This window comes from Pseudophryne corroboree, chromosome 12, assembly GCF_028390025.1.
Source record: "Pseudophryne corroboree isolate aPseCor3 chromosome 12, aPseCor3.hap2, whole genome shotgun sequence".
Taxonomy (NCBI): Eukaryota; Metazoa; Chordata; class Amphibia; order Anura; family Myobatrachidae; genus Pseudophryne; species Pseudophryne corroboree.
In genome coordinates, this window is record NC_086455.1 from 172,901,109 (window position 1) to 172,925,485 (window position 24,377).

A 24,377-nucleotide genomic window follows, 5' to 3' on the forward strand; every position below is an offset into this window, starting at 1 on the left:
TGAGGTGGGACCACATCACTAGTCAGGTCAGCCTTTGTATGGATCCCTTCTGGCTATGGTGCATTCTCACATCATAGACCATGGGCAGCCATAGAGCGCCAGAGCTTGCAATCTAATCTTGGTGCACTGGATACAGAGCAGGTGGGGGTGGCAACTGTGCCACAGCTATAACGCAGGTGAGGGCCTGTCTGTGTAATGCTGACAGACACCATTACCATGAGGGGGCAGCCCGGGCAGGTACAGGACTGAGCACACTGCCCCCAGCAGCACTGAGTACACTGTCTGCACCCCCTGTATGTGTAATGCTGACAGCCATGAGGAGGCACTAGCCCAGGCAGGTGCAGCACAGCACTGAGCACACTGTCTGCACCTCCCGCAGGGGGTGTGCTGCTGCCCGGGCCTGGCACTGGGGAGGAGGAGGAGGGGGTGTGGGAGGGGGTGTGAGGAGGAGGAGGTGTGAGGAGGAGGGGGGGGTGCTCTGTGCTGTGTCTCTACCCCCCGCAGAGAGGAGACTCTCATTGTTCTATTAGCAATCTGCTCCCTCCGAGGACACAGACACGATGGACTCTTCCCTACTGTAGCACTACTAGTCCCAGCATGGATATAACCATCTCCCAGCTGATGGAGCAGTTCCTGGACAGCCCACTGGTGACCTGGGTGAGTGGCCGCGTGTGTGTGGGGTCAGGGGATGAGCAGGTGATACAATGTGGCGGAGGCAAACTTTCCCTCAACTTCCACAAACTTTCTGTTTGTCTCTGTGTGTATGTATATATGTATATATGTGTGTATGTATGTATATATGTGTGTATGTATGTATATGTGTGTGTGTGGTTGCTGCATGTATAGTACATGATACATGTGTGTGGTGAGTGCTGCATGTTTAGTACATGGTACATGTGTGTGGTGAGTGCTGCATGTTTAGTACATGGTACATGTGTGTGGTGAGTGCTGCATGTTTAGTACATGGTACATGTGTGTGGTGAGTGCTGCATGTAAAGTACATGGTACATGTGTGTAGTTGCTGCTTGTTTAGTACATGATACATATGTGTGTGGTGAGTGCTGCATGTAAAGTACATGGTACATGTGTGTAGTTGCTGCTTGTATAGTACATGATACATGTGTGTGGTGAGTGCTGCATGTTTAGTACATGATACATGTGTGTGGTGAGTGCTGCTTGTATAGAACATGATACATGTGTGTGGTGAGTGCTGCTTGTATAGAACATGATACATGTGTGTGGTGAGTGCTGCATGTTTAGTACATGTGTGTGGTGAGTGCTGCTTGTATAGAACATGATACATGTGTGTGGTGAGAGCTGCATGTTTAGTACATGGTACATGTGTGTGTAGTGGCTGCATGTACAGTACATGACACATGTGTGTGAATGACACCCTCTCCCCTGTGGTTGCATGACATGATAACAGGATCTCCTCAGTGCTAGTAGCTGTGTTTGTGGGGAGCTGTCCACAGCTGAATGTACTGAGGACCCCAATACCTCCAGCCCTCCCCCAGCCTGGCTGACCCTGTGCACCTGGGGTAACAAGCAGGCAGTAATACCCTTGTGTAACAGAAGTAGTACATGTGACCCTCTCCACACAGGGGCAGGTAACGCACCCGCCTGAAGTTTACGGCCCCTGTAACTATAACTCCCTGGTAGGAAATTGTCTCTTCTGCCTGGGGCACAGCCAGCGACATGTCTGTACCGAGGGAAGGAGCTGAATTCACAGGACTGCCCTTAGATTGTCAGCTCTGTGCACCACTATTGTGTAGGTGTATGTGGTGGGAGAGTATAATAACATGTGTAGGTGTGTGTGGTGGGGAGAGTATAATAACCTGTGTAGGTGTGTATGTGGTGGGAGAGTATAATAACCTGTGTAGGTGTGTGTGGTGGGGAGAGTATAATAACCTGTGTAGGTGTGTGTGGTGGGAGAGTATAATAACCTGTGTAGGTGTGTGTGGTGGGGAGAGTATAATAACCTGTGTAGGTGTGTGTGGTGGGAGAGTATAATAACCTGTGTAGGTGTGTGTGGTGGGGAGAGTATAATAACCTGTGTAGGTGTGTATGTGGTGGGAGAGTATAATAACCTGTGTAGGTGTGTGTGGTGGGAGAGTATAATAACCTGTGTAGGTGTGTGTGGTGGGGAGAGTATAATAACCTGTGTAGGTGTGTATGTGGTGGGAGAGTATAATAACCTGTGTAGGTGTGTGTGGTGGGGAGAGTATAATAACCTGTGTAGGTGTGTATGTGGTGGGAGAGTATAATAACCTGTGTAGGTGTGTGTGGTGGGAGAGTATAATAACCTGTGTAGGTGTGTGTGGTGGGGAGAGTATAATAACCTGTGTAGGTGTGTGTGGTGGGAGAGTATAATAACCTGTGTAGGTGTGTGTGGTGGGGAGAGTATAATAACCTGTGTAGGTGTGTGTGGTGGGAGAGTATAATAACCTGTGTAGGTGTGTGTGGTGGGGAGAGTATAATAACCTGTGTAGGTGTGTATGTGGTGGGAGAGTATAATAACCTGTGTAGGTGTGTGTGGTGGGAGAGTATAATAACCTGTGTAGGTGTGTGTGGTGGGGAGAGTATAATAACCTGTGTAGGTGTGTATGTGGTGGGGAGAGTATAATAACCTGTGTAGGTGTGTGTGGTGGGAGAGTATAATAACCTGTGTAGGTGTGTGTGGTGGGAGAGTATAATAACCTGTGTAGGTGTGTATGTGGTGGGGAGAGTATAATAACCTGTGTAGGTGTGTATGTGGTGGGGAGAGTATAATAACCTGTGTAGGTGTGTGTGGTGGGGAGAGTATAATAACCTGTGTAGGTGTATGTGGTGGGGAGAGTATAATAACCTGTGTAGGTGTGTGTGGTGGGGAGAGTATAATAACCTGTGTAGGTGTATGTGGTGGGGGGAGTATAATAACCTGTGTAGGTGTGTGTGGTGGGGGGAGTATAATAACCTGTGTATGTGGTGGGGAGAGTATAATAACCTGTGTATGTGGTGGGGAGAGTATAATAACCTGTGTAGGTGGCGGGGAGAGTATAATAACCTGTGTAGGTGGCGGGGAGAGTATAATAACCTGTGTAGGTGGTGGGGAGAGTATAATAACCTGTGTAGGTGGTGGGGAGAGTATAATAACCTGTGTAGGTGGTGGGGAGAGTATAATAACCTGTGTAGGTGGTGGGGAGAGTATAATAACCTGTGTAGGTGGTGGGGAGAGTATAATAACCTGTGTAGGTGTATGTGGTGGGGAGAGTATAATAACCTGTGTAGGTGGTGGGGAGAGTATAATAACCTGTGTAGGTGTAGATGGTGGGGAGAGTATAATAACCTGTGTAGGTGGTGGGGAGAGTATAATAACCTGTGTAGGTGGTGGGGAGAGTATAATAACCTGTGTAGGTGGTGGGGAGAGTATAATAACCTGTGTAGGTGTAGGTGGTGGGGAGAGTATAATAACCTGTGTAGGTGGTGGGGAGAGTATAATAACCTGTGTAGGTGGTGGGGAGAGTATAATAACCTGTGTAGGTGTAGGTGGTGGGGAGAGTATAATAACCTGTGTAGGTGTATGTGGTGGGGAGAGTATAATAACCTGTGTATGTGGTGGGGAGAGTATAATAACCTGTGTAGGTGGTGGGGAGAGTATAATAACCTGTGTAGGTGGTGGGGAGAGTATAATAACCTGTGTATGTGGTGGGGAGAGTATAATAACCTGTGTAGGTGTATATGGTGGGGAGAGTATAATAACCTGTGTAGGTGGTGGGGAGAGTATAATAACCTGTGTAGGTGGTGGGGAGAGTATAATAACCTGTGTAGGTGGTGGGGAGAGTATAATAACCTGTGTAGGTGGTGGGGAGAGTATAATAACCTGTGTATGTGGTGGGGAGAGTATAATAACCTGTGTAGGTGTATGTGGTGGGGAGAGTATAATAACCTGTGTAGGTGTGTATGTGGTGGGGAGAGTATAATAACCTGTGTAGGTGTATATGGTGGGGGGAGTATAATGACCTGTGTAGGTGGTGGGGAGAGTATAATAACCTGTGTAGGTGGTGGGGGGAGTATAATAACCTGTGTAGGTGGTGGGGGGAGTATAATAACCTGTGTAGGTGGTGGGGGGAGTATAATGACCTGTGTAGGTGGTGGGGGGAGTATAATAACCTGTGTAGGTGGTGGGGAGAGTATAATAACCTGTGTAGGTGGTGGGGAGAGTATAATAACCTGTGTAGGTGGTGGGGGGAGTATAATAACCTGTGTAGGTGGTGGGGAGAGTATAATAACCTGTGTAGGTGGTGGGGGGAGTATAATAACCTGTGTAGGTGGTGGGGGGAGTATAATAACCTGTGTAGGTGGTGGGGGGAGTATAATGACCTGTGTAGGTGGTGGGGGGAGTATAATAACCTGTGTAGGTGGTGGGGAGAGTATAATAACCTGTGTAGGTGGTGGGGAGAGTATAATAACCTGTGTAGGTGGTGGGGGGAGTATAATAACCTGTGTAGGTGGTGGGGAGAGTATAATAACCTGTGTAGGTGGTGGGGAGAGTATAATAACCTGTGTAGGTGGTGGGGAGAGTATAATAACCTGTGTAGGTGGTGGGGGGAGTATAATAACCTGTGTAGGTGGTGGGGAGAGTATAATAACCTGTGTAGGTGTGTATGTGGTGGGGAGAGTATAATAACCTGTGTAGGTGGTGGGGGGAGTATAATAACCTGTGTAGGATGCACATGTATTCCTGGTGTGTCCTGTTGTGGTGTCTGCGATACAGCATGAATGATATGTTGTAACTTGTCTGTAGTCTAGTGTCATTTATTTCCTGAGAAGCCGCCAAAACCCTTATCAGCTATATCACTACCAGTGTACCTACCTGCAGGGTCACTTACCCCACACATTACAGGGCAGTGCTGCACCCCAGCAGTTATACCACCTGTCACCTGCCTCTCACTATAACTATATCACTACTAGTGCCAGTACCTACCCGCAGGGTCACTTACCCCACACATTACAGGATACCCCAGCAGTTATACACCTTGTAGCTGCCTCTCACTATAACTATATCACTACTAGTGCCAGTACCTACCTGCGGAGCCACTTACCCCACACATTACGGACACCCCAGCAGTTATACCCCTGTAGCTGCCTCTCACTATAACTATATCACTACTAGTGCCAGTACCTACCTGCGGAGCCACTTACCCCACACATTACAGGACACCCCAGCAGTTATACCCCTGTAGCTGCCTCTCACTATAACTATATCACTACTAGTGCCAGTACCTACCCGCAGGGTCACTTACCCCACACATTACGGACACCCCAGCAGTTATACACCTTGTAGCTGCCTCTCACTATAACTATATCACTACTAGTGCCAGTACCTACCTGCGGAGCCACTTACCCCACACATTATAGGGCACCCCAGCACTTATACCCCCGGTAGCAGTATGTGACAGGAGACATCAGCGCTGTAATGTGAAGCACTGCGTACACCGGGCTCACACACAGGATCACCTTACACCGTCTTCTGATCTCTAGTCAGGAACACATGGGGTATTAGTTACAGCCCCATATAACCATGATGTCTGTCTGTATCCACCCCCGTACGTGGTGCAAATCCGGTTTCACAGCTGAACTATTGACTATTGTCTAATAAAACGTTTTCCCTTTCTCTTTACCACTTTAGCTGGCAGTAATCCATGTAGCCACTACCCCTGCAGTTGTTTCCTCGCTTGCTTTTACTGAAAAGCAGGGGATCTCAACTCCAGTCCCTAAGTACCCCCCAAACAGGCCATGTTTTGTGGATGTCTTTAATCATGCACAGGGGAGTTGCTCTATGTTGGACAGACAGAAATCCTGAAAACATGACCTGGCGGGGGTACATTATGGTGTAAAGCGTGACTGCTGCTGCTGTAATTGTTACCTCTGCTGCTAACGTTACACAGCTAGGCTCTCCGTTCTGGGAAATGCGCAGCGATCGTCCTTCCACGCCAAATGGCGCTTTTCCACCATCATAGAATATTCCTGTTACTACAGTACTCGTTTTGCTGTATATTCTCAGCCCATGCATTAGTCCAGAGCTAGGCAACCTGTCGCACTCCAGAGGCTTTGGAACTACACATCCCAGCATTCCCTGCCTCGCTGTTAACATGCACTAACAGCAGAACTGAGAGAGGGCATGCTGGGATGTGTGGTTCCACAGCATCTGGAATGCCACAGGTTGCATTAGCTGATAGGACTTTGTGCTCTGAGGAAAATGTGAAAATAGGTTACATGGAAAACAGTGGTACTCCCAGTAATGCCCCTTCCACGCTAGAAGCGAGATCCTGGGTTATTGCACATGAACGCCCAGCAACCCAGGAAAGGTCACAGTGTAAAGGTCAGAGGTCGCTGTGGTAGTCACAAGGCACCATTCATTCTCTGCAGAGTTATAAATCATTTAATAGCGTCCTGAATAAACAGCTGAGCAGTAATGTGCATTGCCAATATTCTTACATGGGGGCTTGCTGCTCTAAGGAAACAAAGGGCCTCGTTCAGACCTGATCACAGCAGCAAATTTGTTAGCAGATGGGCAAAACCATGAGCACTGCAGGTGGGGTAGATGTAACATGTGCAGTGCTGGTGGGGCAGATGTAACATGTGCAGAGAGAGTTAGATTTAGGTGGGGTGTGTTCAAACTGAAATCTAAATTGCAGTGTAAAAATAAAGCAGCCAGTATTTACCCTGCACAGAAACAGTATACCCCACCCAAATCTAACTCTCTCTGCACATGTTACATCTGCCCCACCTGCAGTGCACATGTTTTTGCCCATCAGCTAACATTTGCTGCTGCGATCAGGTCTGAATTACGCCCTGTGTTCTAGTTGTCCTTACTTTCTCACAGACTCTTATGTTGTAATTTCTGGTGTTGATTCAGTCATAGGGACTATCTGTGTTCTATACAAGTGACATTTTTATGGTGACGTAGTGTAATAGAATACAGAGGCACCGAGGCACTGAGGTCTGTTTCCATTCCTCCTGTGCTACACAATGGCCCCCAATGCACAGACCACACAGACAGTGACTGACACCAGGGTCTGACCCGCATATGTTTCCTATGGGAGGGTCTATATATGAGACAGGCTGTCACTCTGAGACAGGTGCGCTGAGGATAACGAATCTCCAGGGAGGGACTGAAATACTCTGTGCTGGGCTGAGCGGAGGATCTGTCTCTGCAGTGTTTGTCTCGGCCCTGAATGGCCTTCACAATAGCGTCCTTCTCAGATGCCCGCTTTTGTTAGTCTGTAACTGCCAGAATGCTAAGTGTCCTGGCTGCAGAGCCTGTGCTGGGGAGGCTGCAGAGCCTGTGCTGCGTGTGCTGGGGAGGCTGCAGAGCCTGTGTGTGGTGGGGAGGCTGCAGAGCCTGTGTGTGGTGGGGAGGCTGCAGAGCCTGTGTGTGGTGGGGAGGCTGCAGAGCCTGTGTGTGGTGGGGAGGCTGCAGAGCCTGTGTGTGGTGGGGAGGCTGCAGAGCCTGTGGTGGTGAGGCTGCAGAGCCTTGTGGTGGTGAGGCTGCAGAGCCTGTGCGTGCTGGGGAGGCTGCAGAGCCTGTGCGTGCTGGGGAGGCTGCAGAGCCTGTGCGTGCGTGCTGGGGAGGCTGCAGAGCCTGTGCGTGCTGGGGAGGCTGCAGAGCCTGTGCGTGCTGGGGAGGCTGCAAAGCCTGTGCGTGCTGGGGAGGCTGCAGCGCGTGCGCGCGCGGTGGGGGGGGGGGGGGGAGCGTTTGGGTTGGGGGGCTGCAGTGCCTGTACGCGGGGGGAGGCTGCAGAGCCTGCGCGCGGGGGAGAGATTATCGGCATGCTCTATAGCACTCCTCGTGCCATGCTCTTCTGCCAATGTATCAGGCTGCTGAATCCAGGATGGATCCTCTTATTACAGCTGTATCTATGCCGGGCCTCCGCATAAGAGGCTGAGCCTATGGCGTACTAATATACGGGGTGGCACGGGAAAGCCGCTTTATATTGGCTAGTAGCCCTTACACCCTGCGGGGGCGTAACATCACTAAACGTCATGGATAGAAGAGCAGACCTGCGAGCCGAGCGCTGCACGCGTTGCTGGGCGTCAGATCAGTATGGCGTTTAGTGCGCAGGTCCAGGGATTTGTTTATGTTGTGTACAGAATGAATTGAGGGCCGTCCGGGTGAGGCGCAGGTAAATGATAAACCTTACAGCAGCCACAGGTATGGGAGTCCCAGGGCCCGCTCCTCCTGATAGGGTGAGGATGCCGCCATCTCCGACAGATTATCCCAGATTTATGGCGTCTTATATCTAACCTGCACTTCCAGCCATTACCTAATCCTAGTGGAATGTCTTCTCCTCCAGGTCAGGGCTGTCATTTCATTCCTTACCTTTGGAATTGTGCTTCATCCCCCTGCATTGTGCAATCCCGCTCACCGCCGCTTCTCCTTCTTCCTCCTGCAGGTGAAAACCTTCGGCCCGTGCGGCAACGAGAATGAGAACCGACTGTCTATGTACATGGACCTTGTGGACGGGGTGTTCCTCAATAAGATCATGCTTCAGATGTAAGTATATGGCGTCCCAGCGTCAGATGGCGTATAATGAATTCCCGGTGCTACGGGTCATACACATTTTATACTATTGTGTTGTTGCTTTTTGTGCAGGTTGAGTTATATCTTTGCTGCTAATACGTGTTGGAATTACCTCTCCCCAAGCCCCTCATCCACTGGGGGACACTGGAGCATATATACAATGGGGTATAGACCAGGGGCTGTTTGCAGGTTACAGGTGGACTGACTTCTTTGCAGGACACTTTTGGGTGGCACTCAAATGCAGAAACATATAATTTGACGGCCAATAAGTCTCGTGTGGCCCATCCAGTCTGGTCTTAGGGTGGGGTATTCGGGTTAGCTCAGAGGATTGGGTTAGGACAGTAGTTAGACCAAAGTCATTTTCATCCTTACCAGCTGTGTAATCCATTAAGCACATCGTAAGGACAGGTGGCCTGTCCATTTCTGGAGGGCTGGGGCATACCCCCCTAGGTATTCGGGTGAAAGATAGACCGCTGATAGGTCAGCAGGCTCTTTCCGCCATTTTGCAGGCATTAGATCACAAACCCATGATTTCCGAGCACGTCTTTGATTTTTTAATGTCCCTCGATGAGATTGTCCCATTGGGACTCCAAGGGTAAGGCATGTGACCGCACCAGCGGCAGTCTATCTATTGTTGCACGTAGCGGATTGTGAATCAGTGGGCGTTATTGTACGACCCATATAGCGTCTGAGACTGGACGGCAGCTGAGGAAACCTATTTATTACTGAGGCTGAAACACCCCACTCCCCTGAGCCAGGGCTCGCTGCTTCATCTGGTGCAGGCGGGAGCGTACAGCGGGGCTTTTGGTTTCAGCTGCACATCCTCGTCCAGATCTGAGTCAGCGACTGCTACAGGCCGCGTATGAATGTGTATTTCCATCACGAAAGCCGTCAGATTGCATCTCAACCACTTCCTGCCGAGAATCACCCATGTGTGAGCTGTACACGGAGGGCTCGTTACGCTGCATCTCTCCCTGCGTTGTCTTCTCGTCATTTATAATCACTGTCGTCATCCTGCATTAATGGTTTCCGCAGCCTAGAGGCACATTCCCCGGGACCCTCTAGCAAAGTGGTTACAGAACGTCCTTGGATCACGGTGCCTTGTAGTATCAGCAGATTTTCACGGCAACCCCTAGGGCAAAGGTTTCTTATGATTAAATGTGGTAAATTGTGCTTATAGGTCATCCATAGGGTCAGCTGTGTGGTTTGTCCTCATAGTTTATGTTCGGCAATCTATCACATTGGCCATAAACAATTAGATTTGGCCCTGGACCACAACCCTTGGCACTCCTACCAGTGCCCTGTGGCACTCAGTTTGGGAACCACAAAAGTTTCGGACAGTACGCACAAAAATATCCCCTGAATGTATCTCTGGGGGACCACAGCAGATACATCTGATTGGGCCCAGACTGGCCGTCTGGCACTCCTGGCAAAAGCCGGAACGGCCGATGGAATGGTGGGCCGGTCCAACCACACAGAGATCGGGACTGACGCTCTGCTTGGTTGCCCGGCATACAGAGACATGGGGCGTGGCGCTAAACATTGCCCCCTGAGCCATGACTGCGCCCCCTTGTCACGCACACCTACAGTGCCAGGGCCATTATAGAGCTCCAGTCCGTCCCTGTCTCAGATCCACCATTTTCAGTCACAGAAGTGCCCCCCGTGGGTTTATATGGGTGCTGCTTAATTGCTGAATTTACCAAGCTCGACCCCAGTACCTAGATGGCGTTCCCCATTGTAATCTATAGGATACAGTCCGTAGATAGGGTGGTGTGGGCCAGTCACGGAGTATCTGTGTGCAATGTATCCACTCACAGGACTGATCACATTATACACGTCGGGTCTGTTTATCTGATGACCCTGCGGCATATGCGGGATGAAGTCACCGGCCGGTCGGGTTTACCAGAGTGCCCTGTAGGTGTGTAGCCGGAGGCCTGGCAGTCTGAGGGAAAAGGTGCTACATTCTCACATGAGGCCTAATTCAGATCTGATTGCAGCAGCAAAATTGTTCTCTAATCCATGCACTGCAGGTGGGGCAGATGTAACATGTGCAGAGAGAGTTAGATTTGGGTTGGGTGTGTTCTAACTGAAATCTAAATTGCAGTGTAAAAATAAAGCAGCCAGTATTTACCCTGCACAGGAACAATATAACCCACCCAAATCTAACTCTCTCTGCACATGTTACATCTGCCCCACCTGCACTGCACATGGTTTTATCCAACTGCTAACAAATTTGCTGCTGCGATCAGTCTGAATTAGGCTCATGGTGTGGCTGGTGACATTCACTGACCATCCCCTGTGACATTCATGCAGGTTACAGAATGAGCCCCCGTATAACTGCCTGTAGTTAGCCGGGGGTCGGCAGGGGGTCTGATTGTTAGCTTTTGGGGTAAGCAGCTGCCTGAAGCCTGAGATTCTGTTATTCCAAAACCCCACACATGGCGGACAGGAGCCGGGATAGTTGACAGAGCTGTTCAAACATCTTTATGGTCTTCCCCAGACCCCCGAGCAGCTGACGGCTATACTTACATGTGTCGGACACATGAGAACCTGTCTGCCCTAATCGGCTAGTTATAGGATTATTCCATATCCCAGGCGGCATGGCGGTGTGACACTGGATAGTGCCAGGGATCTCGCACACGCAGGGATCTCCCTCTACAAGCGGCAGATCATTCTCTTTTTTAGCATTCAGTGACGTATAAGATCAAGGGGGAAATGTACTAAGCAGTGATAAAAGTGGAGAAGTGAGCCAGTGGAGAAGTTGCCCATGGCAACCAATCAGCATTGACGTAACATTTATAATTTGCATACTATAAAAATATACAGGGCAGCTGATTGGTTGCCATGGGCAACTTCTCTACTTGCTCACTTCTCCACTTTTATCACTGCTTAGTACATCTCACCCTAAATCCACGCGAAGCTGGCACTGGGGACTGCGTCTAATATATCAGTATGTGTCCGTCATGGGGTAACTACACCAAAACTACAGCACAGAGGCGGGCAACCCCTAACTCACCAACTGCACTGCAGAATCATTAGGGATATGCTGAGACTTGTAGTGCCGTGGCAGCTGGTAGGATTACCCTGGCTGGCTGCTGTTTATTTCTCACCTATTAGTGTATAAAGAAGGGCTGAGAGAATTGGGAGGGGCGCTGACACCCTGCAGGGTCTGTGACAATCAGATAATCTTGGTTTAATGTTGTTATCCTCATACAGTATACAAGGCTGTAAGACGCCTCGTCCTGGGGCCTGTCACATAGACGCAGACTGATGTGTATTGTGGAGCGCTGGATGTCAGCCCTGGGATTAGGAGGAATTTATATTCACCTTCTATATAATCATTTGCACATTCCTCCTGGTTGTTTTGTGTCTGCCGGTCTCTGCTGCTGCCTGGCTGGGCCCTGTATGCGCCTCTCTTCCAAAATAGTTCACCAGGCTTGTTTCACTTGTTACTAGGGTAACTGGAATTTACACGGCCCCATAGAATTTATTGCTAAAGACAAATTGAGCAGTTTCTACCCCATCTCCACACTGCAGAGTGCTAATGGTTACCTCTCGGGCAATTTGGTGTAATATACAGTCGTATACTCTCTGTCCAAAGTAGCAATTTACAAAGTGTACAGTGCATGTTACAATTAATTTAAAGATAAATGCCTGTGTCAGAGGCTATTAACTGCTCTGAAAACAAACAAAACAATAACAAAAAAAAACCTTGAAGCTTCATCATGAAGATTGTAGAATGTTTAAAGCAGATATTTAAAAAAAAAAGTATTGTAAAGCACTAATTAGGGAAAGGATATAACAAGATTTAAAATATACTACATATCACCTGGAGTATTGTTGGGTCCATCATAAATAAATAGAGATAATTGTGGTAGTTATTACTGTAAATTTGTCTCAAAGAAGGTGTCATTCTAAATTGGGAGGGGAGGGGACGACCGTCACCAGATTAATCTTTTGTGATCCTGCTAATATTTGTATAACCCTGCATTATAACACTTTACCAGCAATTAATAAAATAAATAATTGTATTCTAATTAAAGCAATGGATACACTATTTTTACAACTTTAAACTTTCACAAAAATAATTTTGGGGGTATAATCTATTTTGTGACGAGAACTTGCGGTGAGTAACGGACCGCTATGAAGCCAAAGTACCGTCTTATGATCATTTAGTTTGATGATTTGGTGCTTTAATCAGGAGTCTGCGCCGTTTATCTGTTGTCTGTTTCCCCGCCCTCTACGCCCCCTGTGACTGATCTGTCTGTGCCTCTGCCCGCAGAGACCCCCGGACGTCCAATCAGCGCATCAACAAACATGTGAATAACGATGTGAACCTGCGCATTCAGAACCTCGCGATACTGGTGCGACACATCAAGACCTACTATCAGGTACGACTCTTGTTTCCTGTACGTGTATACACAGGAAGCCCTAGCTATTAACCTCCGCTGCGCCGGGCGCCAGTGCTCAGCCAGCTGGATACTCACCACTGTGTCATTAACCCGTTATTGTCTGGAATGAGATTATTTGCTGTAATACTGGGAATGTAACATCCGGTGATGGAAGCGTATACAGTATACAATGAGAGGTTGTGCAATAAGTAACATATAGCGCCATAGGTCAGGAGGGAGCTGTTACATTCTTACGCCTCTACTGAGCCTGTGATTGGTCCGCTTGGCCTTGGTTACAGAACTATGATCTGCGCTGGCCGTTGATGTGTACAGCCGGCCCTGGCTCGCTGGTATTGTCGGTCTGTATATTTCCTTGGTATGTAAAGGACAATTCTTTCCTATGAGTCACTATACTATGGTTTCATGCAGCTGTCCGCAGCCATTCCTGCCGAGTTTCCCGGTGTTCTCTCACCATAAGAAAAACACCAAAACATTTTTCCTGCATACTTCCACCCACCGTGTGGTATTCCTGTGAGGTGTACCGCCACTGACTGCACACCCTGCCTGCAGCATCTAACACCGTGCACCCCAAATGGGGGCCTCTGACGGTTCCTCTGCGGGCAGGACGTGCCTCACGTGGATTGGTCATACGACTACACAAGTGCCCGTTCTCCCATGTATGCATTGGGCCTGTGTATGGCTCAGCTCCCACAGTGTAACCTTCGTAATGCGCCCAACATGGCTGCCTCATCTGGTACGCTTGTGGATGGGATGAGAAAGACATGGACCTGATAGTTTTGTTGGGACCCTATTCGGAGCATTAGGACACTGAAATCACCCCCATTTTGTGTCATTTCTCCTAAGGGATGGACTATTTCACCCAGGGTAATCCTACGCAGTGCGCCCAAGATGGCTGCCGCATCTGGTACCCTGTGAGGGTGGAATACACAGCCCATGGAGGTTATTACCCAAAATGCCTGCACCAATCCTGCATTATGATTACTCTATGCGTTCTAGGTTCTCATTTTCTATGTCTGGGTGGCTTGTGTATTGCTGTATTACTCCTCTGTATTATGTGCATGGTTTTGATGTCTGTAAAGCGCCTGAGTCCTGTTTGGAGAAAGCGCTATATAAATATTATTATTATTATTATTATTAATAACTCTGTTCATGAACCCATTATAATTTTTGGATCACATAATATTATAAACAAGTTCAAGATGGCGGCGCGGATGGCTGCCTCGGTGCCTCTCTGCCAAGCAGCCCTCGTGTTACATGTATAACATGTCTAATATGTGGAGTCTATGGTACAGTTGGTATGTGCAGTATGATCTCATACGTGTAATGTGTGCTACGTTTTCCCCCTTCTTATGCTATGTATTTCCCCCCATGTTGCGGCTTGGCGATGCATTGTACCACAAATTCCTGGTGTACGCGAGTACAGCCGGCCAATAAAGCTGATTCTGATGATAACTGATGGACATATTCCGCTGTGTACCAGAGCCGCTGTCCTTCTGTTCTGTGACCACGGATCCCCTTGTATCTAGTATAATAGATCTGCAGTGTCTGTGTAGACAGTCATGAGGTCGGCAACATGTTAGGCCAACAGGTACAGAAGGTGGACAGGGTAAAACAGTCGACATGACAATGGCATCTTGTATATTCCGTGATATGTGCCCACCATCCGTACAGACATGTACCCCCATGTGCTTGTGTTCAGTAAATCTAGCAAATGTTGGTGAAACGTGTACAAAACAAAAAAACATGCGTCGACCTTTTGAACATGTTGACCTATGACTGTCTACTTAGACATTGCAAATCTATCGTCCGGATACGTGTATAAATAGGTGTGAAACACACTGCCGCGACCATGCAGCTATGTATCATCCCCTCTACTGGCCTAATTCAAGGTTGATTGCAAAACAACATTTTCTCTAATGGGCAAAACCATGTGCACTGCAGGGGAGGCAGATGTAACATGTGCAGAGAGAGTTAGATGTGGGTGGGTTATAGTGTTTCTGTGCAGGGTAAATACTATCTGCTTTATTTTTACACTGCAATTTAGATTTCAGTTTGAACAAACCCCACCCAAATCTAACTCTCTCTGCACATGTTATATCTGCCTCCCCTGCAGTGCACATGGTTTTGCCCATTAGAGGAGAATGTTGTTTTGCAATCAACCTTGAATTAGGCCCAATATCCCAGTATGTTGCGCCGTCTACTACTGGCGCACAGGCCGCGCCGAGCCCGCCGGCTGCTCACTGTTGTCTTACAGAATGAAACGTTTCCATATTGTTAATGGCTGTTTTGTAAGAAAGCAATAACAGGAAGATTATCCGTCTGCCGCTTCCTGCTCTCTGTGACTGCGGAGCGTATCATTGTGTGCCCGGGATTCCTCGTGCTGCATTACGTATCAGGTGGTGCCTCTAAGCAAACGTTCCACCACTGGCGCACTGTTACCCGCGGCGGTCGCAGTGTGTGAAGGTGTATGCGTGTTGTTGGTGCAAGAGTTACACATTCGCCAGCCGCTACCCCCAATCAGATTGTCCGATAATTATTAGTTCTGCTTTTACCTAAAACTGCGTCGTGAGTCTCTCTCGCTAAATACTTTTACTTGGACCCGGTACAATTGGCGCACATCTTTCTGTAGTTGCTGAGTAAATCTCTCTTTAATACTTAAATCGATGGTTGTAAGCGAGTCATTGTGGTAACCCTGTGGTGGTGGGTTAACGTCTCGGGGTCTTCCGCACTTACCGGAGGAGTAGGGAAGGACGGGAATAGCCTGTAATAATTTCCTGGTGCTGAGGTATTCTCTCTCGGAACCATAATAAGAGTAAATATGCCCTACACTCGCCCAAACACGTACACGCAGGCTAATGTTATACTGTGACTGTAAGCTCCTCTGGCACAGGGTCAGATGTGAGGAATAATAGTATATGGGACCGGCGGGCTGAGGGGTCTCTCCTCACCGCGGTCATTGTATCTCTGTGGATCCCTCGCACCTCCGCTGGGATCTCATCAAATAAAGAACCTGTTTGGGAGGACGTCTCTATAATCACCCGTGTCACTGAGGACGTCTCTGTATAATCACCCGTGTCACTGAGGACGTCTCTGTATAATCACCCGTGTCACTGAGGACGTCTCTGTATAATCACCCGTGTCACTGAGGACGTCTCTGTATAATCACCCGTGTCACTGAGGACGTCTCTGTATAATCACCCGTGTCACTGAGGACGTCTCTGTATAATCACCCGTGTCACTGAGGACGTCGGGGGGACGCAATCCGCACCCATCGTTACGTCAGGTGGTATCATGGGTATGGGTCATTGGGTCGACCACACTTAGGTCGACAGTCATTAGGTCAACAGGGTTTCTAGGTCGACATGTTCTAAGTCAACATGACTAAAGGTCTAATTGAGATTTATTAATTTTTTTGGTGTCGTTTTCTTCGGAGAGTGACCGGGAACCCCAATTAGTGCACCGTGTCCCCGCGCATGGCAAGTGAAGGTTACCGTTCCATATTGTAGACCACGTAGATCGTTAAGTATGAAAAAGTGCAAAAATTTTAAAAAAATTGTGAAAAACTCATGTCGACTTCTTGTTATGTCGACCTAGAAACCCTGTCGGCCTAATGCTTGTCGACCAATAGTGGTCGACTTAATGACCGTATCCCGTATCATTACTGAGCAGCCAGAGCTCGGCCCTTAGGGCTAATTCAGACCTGATCGGTGCTGTGTGGTTTTGCACAGAGGGAGATAAGGCCTGAACTGCGCAGTGCGCCGGCGCATGCCAGAGAAGCTTTCAGCGTCTCAGCCCTGCGATCGCCTCTGCCTGATTGACAGGCGGGAGGGGGTGGGCCGGCGGCATTTGGACGCCGTTTTGGGGGCGTGGTCCGGGCAATGCAGGCGTGCCCGGACCGTGCAGGGGGCGGGCTGCGGCTGCGTGATGTCACACGCAGCCGCTTTGACCCAGAAAGCGACGGGAGGCTCCCTGCCAGCGCGCTGGAGCTATACTGGCAGGGAGCTACTCTTCATCCGCCGTGCAATGCTTTTTGTATCTGTGCGGGGGGAGGAGCGGTAGGCCCAGACATGCGGGGTGGACTAGCCCTGTGCTGGGCGTCCCCCCGCATGTCTGAGTAACTGATCGGAGCCGTGCAGCTACGATCAGGTCTGAATTAGGCCCCTTGTCCTTCCCATTGTCACTTGTGCAACACCATTTGTTCAGTCCATCACGAAAGAACCATATATGTCACTATGGGTGGGATTCAAATCTTCTGGCCCCCCCTCCCACCACCATCACGCCCGCTGGCAGTATTCAAATGTTGCTGCCAATGGGCACGATTTCAGCATTTCAGCTCACTATCCCCTGGGGTGGCGAGCTGAAATGCACGAAAAGTGACCAGTTTGGACGCCCAAACGGGACTCTTCGTGATCGCGCCCATGACTTTAGTCGGGTTTAGCTGCTTTACGCGGCTAAACCTGTCTCTTATGGGTGCGATCAGCGCGATAACTGGGGGCCATAGAATATCGCCCCGCGATCTCCCGTCACTTTAGATGGGAGATCGGGGGCAATATAAGATTTAATTCCTGCCCCTATTTGTCTGAATATCACAGATGTGGGGGGGGGGGGGGGGGGGGGGCACGTTGGTGCATGGCAGAAGCAGTGGTTAGATAATTTAGTAAATCAGCTGCTGGAGCTGAGTTTGGGGTGGTGGGGTGACACTGGGTTGGGTATGGCTGGGTTCCCCCCATTCGCAGTTTGGCTGTGTGTGAGGGATTCAGCTGAAGACGCCCCCTGGCTGGGTTCCCGTGTGGTTCCTTATAAGGGGTCTGCGTCTTACACTGGTGATGATGTCTTTCCATTGTATTTCTCTACAAGCAGAGCGATCGCCTGGTGAATGGGAAGCGCTGCAGACGTGCAGACACTTGTCGCTCTGCATTCCCTGCAGAGTAATCCGTCCCAGGCTCTGCTGCAGCTCCTGTCCCTGCGTAATAATGTATAATGTATATTATCCCTGTTATTATACACTGGCCTATTGTAACCGCTCCATATTTACCCGCTGGCAACTTTTTTTGTTGACTTTGAAATACTGCGTTGGTGTCGCGCACACCTGCCGGGGAGACGTTACACAAAGGCTGGCGCCTGCTCTAGTGAGAGAGGTGTCGTGATATTCTCCTTTCTGACTCGCTTGTTACATGTCCTCTGAAATGTTCAGCTCACAAGTGGATGGGTTAAATAAAAGTTAGCGTTATTTCCAAATCCTGTCCTCTTCAGTTGCATTGTATAAATGTTGGAACAGAATTACGTGGCGATCCCTTTTATTAGTTCCTTCACCTCCTTTTTTTTTTTTTTTTTTCTTTTCTTTTTTTTGTGTGTAATTTTATATTTTTAGCCGGAAGATAATATTGTGCCTGGTCCGGGTTATTATTGCTGTGTTTGTACTTTATCTGTGCTGCCTTGTTGAGAGCAGATATATCCCCCTGTAGTGCCCGTCCGCAATACCCGCGCTCTCCCTCATAATGATCCGAGCGATTATTGTGCATCTTCATGGTTTGTACTGCGATATTGGCGGTGGTGTCACGTTGCAGCCCCCTGTGTGTAATGGAGAGGCACCGCAGGGTGGGCACCCTGTCACGGTATAATAGTCGTGTGTTGTCACTAGCTACTGTTACTAGAAGGTCCTCTAATACCGGCCAGTTGCTGCCTCTGTCCAGGCCTTCACTAGATGGTGTTCTCCAGGATTGCGTCCCCCTCCTCTGCCCTTCCAGCGCAGGCTGCCGGGGATCCCTGGAGATTCACCCTCGTCACTCGGGAACTAGGCAGCTCAGCGGTCTCATTATAATAACCTTTCATTACCCGGCCCCATTGTGGCAGATTCCACGCCAGTCGGAGGCTGTTGTCAGGTGCGCAGATAGAGCAGGGTCTGTTCTCGGACACTCCGTACTTTAGGGGGACATGTACTAAGCAGTGATAAAAGTGGAGAAGAGAGCCAGTGGAGAAGTTGCCCATGGCAACCAATCAGCATTGACGTAACATTTATAATTTGCATACTATAAAAGTATACAGAGCAGCTGATTGGTTGATGGGGCAGCTTCTCCACTTGCTCACTTCTCCGCTCTTATCACTGCTTAGTACATGTCCCCATAGTCACAGAAATGATAGCTGGAGACCCGCCGCTAGAGCTAGTCATAGGTGGGCCCGTCCGGCCACATGGCCTGACCGCCGTCAGTGTGTATGATCGGACGGCCAACGCACATGTGGGCAGAGGTAGCCATTGAGTCCAGTTCTGTACGGCGTCTCCAGAACAGGACGCGAGCGCAGACTTTACACCACGGCTGATTGTGTGTGTCATGGACCCTGCGTCCAACTCGGGCCCATGTTGTCTTAGAAGACATTGGGGTCTATGTACTAAGCTCTGGAGAGAGATAAAGTGGACTGAAATAAACTGACTCCTAAGGGGCTAATTTATCAATGGTGATAAAACTCATTGATCATGATAAATGTTGCTCCAGCCAATCAGCTCCCAACTGTCATGTGTTCAGCTTCTAACTGTCATGTGTTTGAAAAATGACAGTTGGGAGCTGATTGGCTGCGGCACTAGTTATCATACGCAATGAGTTTTATCACTTGTTGATAAATGGGCCACTAACTCATTTTTTACACCCAGCCTGTAACGTGGCAGTTAGGAACTGGTTGGCTGGTACTTTGTCTCTCCAGAGCTTAGTACATAGACCCCAGTGACACTGAACCGGTGACGCAGCTCTCCTCGCCACTCACTAGATATAAGGAGCGTACTCCCTGTGCTGTAATAATCTGGTTACCGCACTGGTGTATGCTGCCTGCAGGGGGCGCTGCGCTGATGGTGCTCCGTGTAAATTGGAGGAAGCTGGGGGTCAGACGGGTTAATTCTGAACGCATTAAAAGCAGCTGTGTGTACGCAGGAGGCAGGCCGGGCGCAGCCCCTGGGGACACGTATTATTGATATTGATCGCATTTACTGATTGCTTCTGTTCTGATACAATTAATTAGGCCAATGGATACAGATGATGTTAGGGGCAGCCCAGTAACTGCGTCTCTACAGTGTATGTTTCCAACACCACCTGGACAGCGCTACATCGCGCAGCGACCTGCAGGGGGTATAGTCGGGGGCTCCTTTTTGGGGGCAATATGGGACAGATTTAACAACGAGTGATATTCTTGTTATCGCTCATTATGAATGGCAAACGGTGCTCCAGCCAATCAGCTCCTGTCATTGTCCAAACACCTATCAGTCTGAGGTCACCCAGGCCTATTTCACTAGTGTGGTGAGAGGGCTTGTGTCTCACTATAATGGCCCACATTCTGGTGGGATCAGCTCCCTCCAGGAGAGAAGAAAACAAGTCCTGCACCATACTTACCTACCTGACCCTCTCCATGAGGGAGAAAATGCTCTGTTCCTGGACTTTCCTGGTAATGTATGATTGCCATCACCTGTGGTGAGCCAGGTAATTGATAAGAAAGGTGTTTCACCACAGGTGATGGCAATCATACATTACCAGGAGAGTCCAGGAACAGAGCATTTTCTCCCTCATGGAGAGGGTCAGGTAGGCAAGTATGTCCTGCACAGCTACAACTGGAGAAACAGAGGTCCGGGTTTTCCAGCTCACCTAGAGACAGCAGGAAGTCAGGTGCAATAGAGTGTTTTAAAACTTCAAAACAACCACAGTGCATTGCGCTGATGCCTATTAGGGGCCAGTGAGCAGGGATCAGTATGCAGCGCAAGGGACTTCTGTGAATTTGCAGAGGTTTGCGATCAGATAATCACCGCCCAGACAGAGTGAAAACCCGCCCCGTGCAAGTCTGTGTACGCCATGCGCAAAGCTTTGCAAACGCCAGTCAGCTGCAAATCCGTTCGCAACTTACTCGCCATGTAATGATTTTTCCAGTATGTGCGCAGCCCAGGACCTACTCCTACAATGCGATAGAATCAGGCTGATCGGAGCCAGAGCTGATGTCACACACCCGCCCTGAGAACGCTTGGGAACGCCTGCGTTTTCCCTGACACTCCCAGAAAACGGCCAGTTACCACCCACAAACGTCCGCTTCCTGTCAATCAACCTGTGTTCACCTAGTGATCCAAAAAGACGTTGATTTCTTTAGCAGTTGGCATCACAAGTGCGCATTACAATCCGTATGCATGCGCAGTCGTTCGATATTCGCCCTCCTTGCAATTTTGCACAGCAGCGATCAGGTCTGAATTAGGCCCATTGGACATTGGCTGTGTTGCAGAGCATTGCACGTGTGCAGAGGACTGACGACGGAGCACAACAAGTGCTAGGACTTTTTCTGTTTGTGTTTTTTATTTTTCTGTGTGACCAATCCCAGCCTGAATACACTCTGCGCAGTTTCTGCTGCCTGTGTTGTAGCCTGAATACACTCTGCGCAGTGTCTGCTGCCTGTGTTGTAGCCTGAATACACTCTGCAGTGTCTGCTGCCTGTGTTGTAGCCTGAATACACTCTGCGCAGTGTCTGCTGCCTGTGTTGTAGCCGGAATACACTCTGCGCAGTGTCTGCTGCCCGTGTTGTAGCCGGAATACACTCTGCGCAGTGTCTGCTGCCTGTGTTGTAGCCGGAATACACTCTGCGCAGTGTCTGCTGCCTGTGTTGTAGCCAGAATACACTCTGCGCAGTGTCTGCTGCCTGTGTTGTAGCCTGAATACACTCTGCGCAGTGTCTGCTGCCTGTGTTGTAGCCGGAATACACTCTGCGCAGTGTCTGCTGCCTGTGTTGTAGCCGGAATACACTCTGCGCAGTGTCTGCTGCCTGTGTTGTAGCCAGAATACACTCTGCGCAGTGTCTGCTGCCTGTGTTGTAGCCTGAATACACTCTGCGCAGTGTCTGCTGCCTGTGTTGTAGCCGGAATACACTCTGCGCAGTGTCTGCTGCCTGTGTTGTAGCCGGAATACACTCTGAGCAGTGTCTGCTGCCTGTGTTGTAGCCGGAATACACTCTGCGCAGTGTCTGCTGCCTGTGTTGTAGCCGGAATACACTCTGCGCAGTGTCTGCTGCCTGTGTTGTAGCCTGAATACACTCTGCGCAGTGTCTGCTGCCTGTGTTGTAGCCGGAATACACTCTGCGCAGTGTCTGCTGCCTGTGTTGTAGCCGGAATACACTCTGTGCAGTGTCTGCTGCCTGTGTTGTAGCCTGAATACACTCTGCAGTGTCTGCTGCCTGTGTTGTAGCCGGAATACACTCTGCGCAGTGTCTGCTGCCTGTGTTGTAGCCTGAATACACTCTGCAGTGTCTGCTGCCTGTGTTGTAGCCTGAATACACTATGCACAGTGTCTGCTGCCTGTGTTGTAGCCGGAATACACTCTGCGCAGTGTCTGCTGCCTGCCTGTGTTGTAGCCGGAATACACTCTGCGCAGTGTCTGCTGCCTGTGTTGTAGCCGGAATACACTCTGCGCAGTGTCTGCTGCCTGTGTTGTAGCCGGAATACACTCTGCGCAGTGTCTGCTGCCTGTGTTGTAGCCGGAATACACTATGCACAGTGTCTGCTGCCTGTGTTGTAGCCGGAATACACTCTGCGCAGTGTCTGCTGCCTGCCTGTGTTGTAGCCGGAATACACTCTGCGCAGTGTCTGCTGCCTGTGTTGTAGCCGGAATACACTCTGCGCAGTGTCTGCTGCCTGTGTTGTAGCCGGAATACACTCTGCGCAGTGTCTGCTGCCTGTGTTGTAGCCGGAATACACTCTGCGCAGTGTCTGCTGCCTGTGTTGTAGCCTGAATACACTCTGTGCAGTGTCTGCTGCCTGTGTTGTAGCCTGAATACACTCTGCGCAGTGTCTGCTGCCTGTGTTGTAGCCGGAATACACTCTGCGCAGTGTCTGCTGCCTGTGTAGTAGCCGGAATACACTCTGAGCAGTGTCTGCTGCCTGTGTTGTAGCCGGAATACACTCTGAGCAGTGTCTGCTGCCTGTGTTGTAGCCGGAATACACTCTGCGCAGTGTCTGCTGCCTGTGTTGTAGCCTGAATACACTCTGTGCAGTGTCTGCTGCCTGTGTTGTAGCCTGAATACACTCTGTGCAGTGTCTGCTGCCTGTGTTGTAGCCTGAATACACTCTGTGCAGTGTCTGCTGCCTGTGTTGTAGCCGGAATACACTCTGCGCAGTGTCTGCTGCCTGTGTTGTAGCCTGAATACACTCTGAGCAGTGTCTGCTGCCTGTGTTGTAGCCGGAATACACTCTGCGCAGTGTCTGCTGCCTGTGTTGTAGCCTGAATACACTCTGTGCAGTGTCTGCTGCCTGTGTTGTAGCCTGAATACACTCTGTGCAGTGTCTGCTGCCTGTGTTGTAGCCTGAATACACTCTGTGCAGTGTCTGCTGCCTGTGTTGTAGCCGGAATACACTCTGCGCAGTGTCTGCTGCCTGTGTTGTAGCCTGAATACACTCTGCGCAGTGTCTGCTGCCTGTGTTGTAGCCAGAATACACTCTGCGCAGTGTCTGCTGCCTGTGTTGTAGCCTGAATACACTCTGTGCAGTGTCTGCTGCCTGTGTTGTAGCCGGAATACACTCTGAGCAGTGTCTGCTGCCTGTGTTGTAGCCGGAATACACTCTGAGCAGTGTCTGCTGCCTGTGTTGTAGCCGGAATACACTCTGCGCAGTGTCTGCTGCCTGTGTTGTAGCCTGAATACACTCTGTGCATTGTCTGCTGCCTGTGTTGTAGCCTGAATACACTCTGTGCAGTGTCTGCTGCCTGTGTTGTAGCCAGAATACCTGCCTGCGAGTTCTTATTTCAGTATTATAATGAGGCTCCGGTGACCGCTGTCCCTCCAGGTTTCCCTCTGTATATACATCCCCGTGCAGAACGCTGACAGGCCTGTCATTAAGGGGTTACACGTTGCTAGGAAGTGCTCCTACCTCAGCTGTGTCGCTATACACGCCTGCTCGCCCTGACTGAATGAGATTCCTCTTGGTGCCAGTGATTACACTAGATTAGCCGGGGAGAGGTTGGGATGGGAGTAGGGGCCTGTTCCGGATTACTTGCTCTGTGCGCCTTAGAGGTGCCAGGTACCTATAGAAACCACTGCGTATGGCACTAGTCACAGCCACTTCACACTCTGGGTGTGTCGTATAAGTGTGTTTGTGTCCTTGTGTTGTAACACACCTGTCCGCATATACGTGTCTGCGGAACTCAGGGGCCCATGCCACATCTATATGGATTTGGAATTTTTGCTGCCACCGCGTAGCTTCTGCCATCTTGGGTCTACGCCAGTAACCTCTATCATAGCAGCGCGTGTTTCCCACCAGCAGCCACATGCACATTCCTGCTATTATATATAATCATACATTTAATTATATTATAAAAAGCAGTAATTTTGTGGCATGTAGATATCTGCAGAATACAGGGCACCCAGACCCCATGTGATTGTATAGCAAGAGGGGG

General features: G+C 49.6%; 1 protein-coding gene across 3 annotated transcripts in view; it reads left to right on the forward strand.

Annotated features, from left to right (window-relative positions):
- The first annotated feature begins 210 nt into the window (after positions 1-210).
- The window catches only part of CCDC88C (coiled-coil domain containing 88C), a 95,875-nt gene continuing 71,708 nt past the window's right edge, over positions 211-24,377 (forward strand). For 2 of the 3 annotated variants that reach the window (XM_063948584.1, XM_063948588.1), the window contains exons 1-3: positions 467-657; positions 8,436-8,536; positions 12,846-12,954. In XM_063948584.1, the coding sequence (XP_063804654.1) occupies positions 598-657; positions 8,436-8,536; positions 12,846-12,954 (270 nt within the window). In that variant the 5' untranslated portion in view covers positions 467-597. Of the gene's footprint in view, positions 339-466; positions 658-8,435; positions 8,537-12,845; positions 12,955-24,377 lie in introns of those variants that run through there. The other variant, XM_063948585.1, reaches the window with a different exon arrangement.